This window comes from Pinus tabuliformis, chromosome 1_2 (assembly GCF_031772625.1).
Source record: "Pinus tabuliformis cultivar Carrire ecotype Pingquan chromosome 1_2, CPIR1, whole genome shotgun sequence".
In the NCBI taxonomy this organism is placed as follows: domain Eukaryota; kingdom Viridiplantae; phylum Streptophyta; class Pinopsida; order Pinales; family Pinaceae; genus Pinus; species Pinus tabuliformis.
In genome coordinates, this window is record NC_142298.1 from 1,233,926,193 (window position 1) to 1,233,934,113 (window position 7,921).

General features: G+C 33.7%; 1 protein-coding gene across 1 annotated transcript; it reads right to left on the reverse strand.

The window, feature by feature from the left end:
* Nucleotides 1-6,056: 6,056 nt before the first annotated feature.
* On the reverse strand, nucleotides 6,057-7,196 carry LOC149210691 (putative F-box/LRR-repeat/kelch-repeat protein At1g11620). Its single transcript, XM_089399054.1, has one exon. It carries the CDS (start codon nucleotides 7,194-7,196, stop codon nucleotides 6,057-6,059), a length of 1,140 nt encoding a protein of 379 aa, XP_089255180.1.
* Between the last annotated feature and the right edge of the window lie 725 nt (nucleotides 7,197-7,921).

The window sequence follows — 7,921 nt, forward strand, 5'->3', positions numbered from 1 at the left end:
TCATATTGGAGCATTACAGGCTCATTTATCATCACGAGATGCATGAGACCAACATTTGTGTACCGAAACCACATTGGAGAACCACATGATGACTTACATGGAGACTAAGGAATCATCCTATTGTCCATCATTTATGGATCCCTCTCTCTCATTTTGGCACTTAAGACTCATTGTAGCCCTCCATTGGCCCTACATTAGCATGACATCATCAACTGAACTTTCATATGGATGGCTAATTCATAACTCATAATAGATACTTGGTTGGCTTGTGACCAACACTTGTTTCTAGCATAGGCTAATTCGACTTAGAGAGACTCATATTAAAAAAAGTGAGTTTCATTTGTGAGGACTCATCATCATCACTTGGGATTTTAGGCCGTCTTTAGAAATTTTGCACTTTTTTTGTTTGATCCTTTGGAGTATCTATCATGAACTATAATATTTGGACTTTATTTTTAATCTCGTCTTGGGGCTACTTCTTGAATATGGATGGATAATTGCATGACTATTTTGCAAGTTCTCTTATTGATGAAATCTTTCTTTGAAAATTACGTAATGTATGTAATTGCTACAACTAGAGTAAACGTTATTATGCCCTAATTTGATTGAAGATAATTTTGAAAGCTACTTGGTTGGTTCCTGGATATGTTATTCATGGTATAGCATGCAATGAATGTTCCCAAAGATGAAATTTTATTTTCCTCGAAGAAAATCCATATTATAATAGTAGGTAATTGACGAAATGTGGTATCCAGGGCATCATATTTTAACCTCCTTGAAGACAATTATGGATTATCTAACAAATTTAGGACACCATCAACCGAAGAGAGTGAATTTTTGGATTTAAATAGGAGAAGGCTCCTTTAAGTCTTGCTCAGAGGGTCTGCAATTTTGGAGGATTTCTCACGGTTATCCATCCATAAATTATTATGCCTTAGAAGGGAAACATAGCTTGTATTTCCTTGGATAGGTGGATTTCTTTAGGGTTGTCGAACCATAGTATTTAGTGCAATAAATTTGAAGAAACCATTTCTCATCCCTTGCCTTGAACTAGTGAGTTCCTTTGAAAAAATTCCTCCCATGATTATTCATTAAACCCTAAGTCTAGTGCGAGTATTTTCTAGGTCTCTTAAAAAGAGTTAAGAACTTTTTAGAAGTGTTAACACATCACATAAGGCTATCTTGAGAGATCCTTCTCCATCACTTAGAGCCTTGATCTTAGAAATAATTATTATCATAGAAATATCAAACCTTAGGTCTTGATATTTATTAAGTCTTTGTTTAAAACATTAAGCCATTATTAATGTCACCCAAAAACCTTGATCTATTCATTCTAAGTTATTCCCCTTCCTACCAAGACTCCTCCCATTAGTGAACATCCATAAAGCGCATGGGAATTTGACTTAGGTGGAAACAGGTCATTTTATTATTCTTATCACTTAGTCTAGTAGTTTCCCTTTATGTTTTCCCTTCGTTAGGGCCTTGGTAGATTGTGTGGTAACACAAACAAAGATTGATTATGAAATTACAATATTTTACAACACAATTTTGTTCTCAATTTTTTTTCAGGGGTGCTTCCCCTTGAGCCCCACAATGAGGGGATAAAAGGTTGTTTTTAGCCCCCTTGGACCCCTTGGTAGAAATAGTGGGGTGGGGGGGGCAACTTGTCCCCACACCCCCTAGTCAGGAACCAAGATCCAAATTCGACTGAAACAAAACTTTTGAATTAGGAAGACAGGCAAGCTCCACATGAAAAAAGCGGGCCACTACCCCATTATTGTCTCTTGGTATAATTTATGCCTTCTAGGGTTTCCCTCTTTAAGAGCTGCTAGATTTTTCGGAAGCACAATGATCATTCTGTTAAATAATGAATCCATATAGGTGATGATAGTTTTAGATAGAGGAGGAATGACCTACTGTAGAGTTTTGTGAACCCAACATTTCAGACTACCAAGTGAGTCCATCATCAGGGGAGGATGCGTCAGTAGATATTCTTAAGATCTTAATGATGTATCCAAGAGCTATAATTATGGTGTATATATAGGTTATTAAAGAAAAGAAATAAGAAAATAGGTCGGCTCTTATCTTTTTTAATTAATTAATTAATTAATTAAATTATTTATTTATTTATATTTTAATTAATTAACTTATTTATTTAAGGGGATAACTTACTTGATTAATTTCATTATTTATAGAATTAATTATTATGTTTATTTTAAATAATTGGTTCAATTGATTCATTAATTTGTTTAAATAATTTATTATTATTTTCTTTTATTTATTTAATTTTTTTTTAAGTTTCTTAAGGGAACAAAGTTAATTATTGGCTTTTAAGGTTTCAAGTAAAAGTTTCCAAGTGTTGCTTAGTTTTAGTCCATCGTCCCGATTCAAGTTATTCTTCCTTTCTTCTATTTCAATGGCTTCCTTGATTTTCCTTTTGAGATAGTGTTCTTCTTTTCTAACAAGTTTGACGTCTTCCATGTAGATGTAATGAGAGGAAGAGTGAACATGTTCAGCTAAGGCTGACTTAGAGGTCCTTTCTCTTCTTAAGTGAGCAGTGTGTTCTTTAATTCTAATATTAAGAGACCTACCCGTTTCACCTATGTATTCCTTACCGCATGGGCAAGGAATCACATAAACGCCTTTTTGAAGTTTAGGGTTTATGAGATCCTTGACTGATTTGAATAATTGTCTGATGGTATTAGCAGGGGTGAATACTACATTAATGTGATGTTTATTAAGAATTTTAGATATTTTATCAGTGGTGCCTTTTATGTATGGAAGGGAGACTTTCGAAGTGGATAAATTTTTATTTTCAATATCATTGTTAATCTTGTTTAGGGATAGGTGCATGGCTTTCTTGATGGTATTTATATTGTAGCGATTTAAGTCAAACACCTTGTGAAAATGGTTAAGCTCATCATTTAGATGGTTCGCATCAGATATTCTGGCCACCCTAGTAGTTAAGGTCCTAATGATGCCAATCTTCTGTTTAGGGTGGCGATGGGAATTTGCGTGAAGATATCTTTCTGTATGGGTTTTCTTTCTATAGACTTGGAAACCAAGAGACCCATCTCTTTTAGTTAGAAGGATATCGAGAAAGGGAAGTTGGTTGTTATTTTCAATTTCAATAGTGAATTTTATATGGTCAGAGAGGCTATTTAAGTGATTGTGGCATAGGCCAAGTTTTTCTTTTCCATGACTCCACTTGGCAAATATGTCGTCAACAAACCTTTTCCATTCGTCAGGGGTGTATGGAAATGACCTAAGAGCTTTATAACCTTCCCAAATATGTTCTTTTTTATGCTTCGTCATACCCATTACTCTCTTCTAAATTGCTTGAGGGTTCATTACTTTACCATTTCCTTAAATCAAGAGCTTACGTTCATCATCAAATTTTGTCAAGAATTATGCTTTAGAGTGCCTAGTTTAACACGAGAATTTTATATCATCCCTAAATATATGGTCATACTAAAGTGGTTAGCAAGTGTATGGAAATCTATTTGAAATTATTCCCTTCTAAGAAACCAAAAAAATGCACATATAGCTTTCCCTTATGAAATGGTGGTACAATACCAATTATCATCATTGGATCTACCAAGATGAAACCATATGAAGTAGCCTATGATCAAAAACCTTTGTCAAGAAACCAAAAAAAGTTCATCTATAAAGAAATTGAAACACTTAACACTTAATGACAATTTTTTCATGGTTAAACATGGATTGAAACACCAAGCTAACTTCCATCACATTCTTTTGCAAGAAAAGAACAAGTGTTTCTTTTCCTTCAACCTTATAGACAAACACGAGTTAAAGATCAAATCAAGATCATAACTTAGAATGAAAGTCCTATGGGTACTATATAATCATCCACTACATTAGACTAATGGCCTTTAAGTTTGTTCGTCGAACCCACTCTATGGTTAATCCAATCTTTCATGTGTTCCCTCTAAATAAGGTCATGGGGTCAAACTTCAAGGTGAAAATCACTTATTAGATCTCAATGATGAATATTCATTCCACTCTAATTGAAAGACGTATTGGACACTATAGAGTGCCAATTGCACCATTTGAGAAGGATTGATCGAATGGAAATAGATGTAACTAGAAGATGCTCCATGAGAACCAATAGCAATTTATCACTTCCAACCATTAGGACAATGTTGCTATTCTAGGGGACAACATGTTATAATCCTACCATAAAGTCCCTATTTTAAACTACTTAGGAGTTAGTATGTAGGGATCCTATTTAACCAAGTCCCATTAGATAGATAGTTATTTAATGTAAAATAGTCCACCTTATAAGGTATACAAAGTAGTTGATATTCGTTAATGAAATAACCAAGGTATTAGGATTTTAGTATTGAGTCTATTTAAAGAGATAAAAACATTATGGACTATTTTCTTGAATATTTTTGTGTTTGGACCTTTTCTCAATGAAAAGATTCCCAACATTAAGATACAAATGACCATTGATTTTTATCTTCATATTATCATAATACAAGGACCTATTTCACATATTCCATCCTATTAGCTTCATGTCTAATTTCTTACAATTACAATCTTTGTATACACAGATTGTGTTCCAAGTGCTAGTGATAACGAACATTACAAAAATTCTATCTACTATTCTCAATCTGAAGACCAACCTAATATCCCACTTCCTCTATCATTATGTTTTATCCCTTAGGGTTCCAATGAATTTATTTTTACAACAATAATCCATCTCTATTTTTTTCTCAAGTTGTTGTAAGTTACACATGTTCAAATTCAATTCTATTGATCTTAAAATATTTAACTTATTCTATGTACATTATGATTCGTGTTCTTACGTACTTCTCTAAAACAACACATTAACTTCTTATCTACTATTATTCTCACCAATGCTTTTGATGGTCTTCCTTTACATATCTACTCCAACACTCACTTTCCTAGTTATCTATAAACATGACATGGATCCTGTAGAAAGTCAACCAAAAAGAAATATTTAAAACACCTAGTAAAAATTAATGCTCCTATACATTATAAGCTAGGTGTCATGTGAATCCAAAAACTAATACCAATAAATAATATGTAATATAAACAATCACTAACTACAAAGAGTTTAGCTAAACCCTTGCATCCAATCCACAAGTTTTAACAAATATATTACTTACCAAGTTGGGGGAAATTTTTGGGAATAAACTTCTTAGAAACACTTAAATACATTATTCTTCCAATATTTTAAAATTTTGAAATATACGATATAATATTGAAAATATCAAAAACCTCTTAAAAAATATTTCTCATTAATTAGAACAAAATGCATAATCTTACATTAGAATAGCATATTGTGAGAATTTTTGTGTTTATCCATATACATGATTACACTAGAGATTATATTGTGCTCAATATAATCTGAACATTCTTTCACAATTTAGATTAGAGTGATTTATTATTTAAATTATAACATGCATACCCCACACATACACTTATCCTAAATACCCTATTTTATCATTTCTGCTATACATCATAAACCTATATGCATTTATATCTTCTAATTACTAAATACTCATTAACTAAAACAAATCAAATTAAAATTAGTAACAATGAACAAAATATTTATATATATAATACAAAACTTTAAACATTATAATTTAATAATTTTTTAAATATCCAATAAAAATGTACATTGATTAAAAAAAATGATATATATTTTCAATATTTCTATTTAACTTCAATAAATATAATATACATATATGTTGATATTATAAATGCATACCCACACAAATACTTATCTTAAATAACCTATTTTATCATTTAAATTATAAGATACATACCGCACACATATACTTATCCTAAATACCCTATTTTATCGTTTCTACTCTACATCGTAAAACTTCCTGAATAATACCATACCATACCATAAGTTTTTACAGAACAGCCTTGCTGAGACATTTGCAATGGCAAATTTACATTATATAAAAAAATCAACCAGTGTTATTGTTGCCAGTTCATGTATGCTGAAAGGGTTTGGAAGAGCAGTTGGGGCACGAGACTTCCCGAATTATTATATTTTAATCAACCAATCGAAAGAGGCTGGGTTCCATGACAATCGCTGGTTGGAACTCCCCCATATTTTCCCAACCATGATTTGACATGTCATAGATGGAAACGTGGCGACCATAAAAGTCCTCATGCTGAGCTCCCCAGAATCCCCGACCTGCCATCTCTGGACCCACCACATCCTCAAAACGAAAAGGAGGCGGTGGAATTGATTCCACGAGTCTCCAGATTCTTTCCTCCATATGGAATTTCCAGAGTACCAAAATCATGTCACCTTTCTCATATGTTACGCTTATCATACAGAGTGCCTTTTTATGCTCAAAAATAAACAAAAGCAACCTGTCACCCTGCGGCGTTGGAGGAAATGGAATTGCATCCATCCATATCTCTTCTTCTACATCAAACACCAACACTCCGTTTGCAGCTGAAGTCGTGTCAGTTGAGTGCGCAAGCCAACACAAGTAACGCTCAGACACAAGTTGGGGACGGTGTAAAACAGATAGGGGACCGCTATAATTAGGGATTCCATTCCCTTCGGGAATCCTCTTCCACGTGCTTTCCTTAAAGTTGTAGACGAAAGTGGTCATAACAAAATTAAACGCTTCGGACATGTGCCATAATATAAGCTTGCAAACACCATTATATCGGTCGAAGGCGATCCCTGTGTAAAACGTAGAGACTGAGTTGGCCATGGTGGGTAGACTCAATATCCGCCTCTCTTGAGAAAAGATAGGGTTAACCACCAATAACTTGGTGTTTTCATGGGAAATATTGTGAAAAGAGTTAGGCCCTACGAAACCCTCGAAACACAGGAACCCATCGCCGTAAGTGAGGTGCCTCCTCCACTGGTAATCCGGTAAATCACGTAGCAATGGGTTTTTCCATGTGAACATCGCTGGCCATCCTTTTTGCAAAATAATGGACCTGAAACACGGGGACTGCATGTGTTCCTCGAGAAAATCTGAGATAAGAAAGAACATAGGGCGGCCGAGAAAGCTTCTATCGTAGTGAACGGCAAAGGAAGGATGTGACAGCAAGGAATGGAAATACCTGCAAGTGAACGATAATCTCCGTAAGTCCAAAATAGGAAGCCTGGTTAGAACTCGAATTTGCAGATCATCTGTTAGTTTAGTCCATTGACTGCCTTCCATTGTGTCGTTGAATGAAAATCGAGAAATCATGAAATTTCAGAGTAGCATCAAATTCTGAAAAAGACACGACTGGTTATTATTCGGTGAGGGTCGTGCTATGCCCAATAAAGAAGAGTGAATTCACAGTGTTACAAAAATAAATTCAACACAAATTCTTAATCTGTTGAATTGAGGCTTTTGTGATCCATATGAGGTTTACGAGAAATTCTTTGGCGTAAATCACAAGATAAATCATTTGTCGATGCGTTTAGAACCAACAAGTGTGGTTCATCGTCAGAGCAAGTTGAAGAAACAGATCCATCTTCGCATGTTAAATAGTGTGAGCACAGACTCCCAACGGCTATCTTGACTAACGGCTAATTTTAACTTTAGGACCTGAGTCAAAATTTAATGGAAATTAGTTAAATTATGTGAATAAATAAAAATATAAAATAATTTAAAAATTGTTAAAAGTTAGTTAGAAAGTTATTAAAAAATTTAATACTTACAATAAATTTACAATATAACAATATTTTTACGTGTGATACTCAACCCACTTAATCATAGGTATTATTAACTTGTAAATAAGTTTTGTTACAATACCATGGGCCAGTATCATGACTCATCAATACCACATGCCTAAAAGACTATCTCTCATTTCACAATCTAAATATTTTATAAATATTTTATTTATTTATTTTTGTAATCTTAGTAGGACTCTTTGAGAGGAAGGCCTATGATGATTG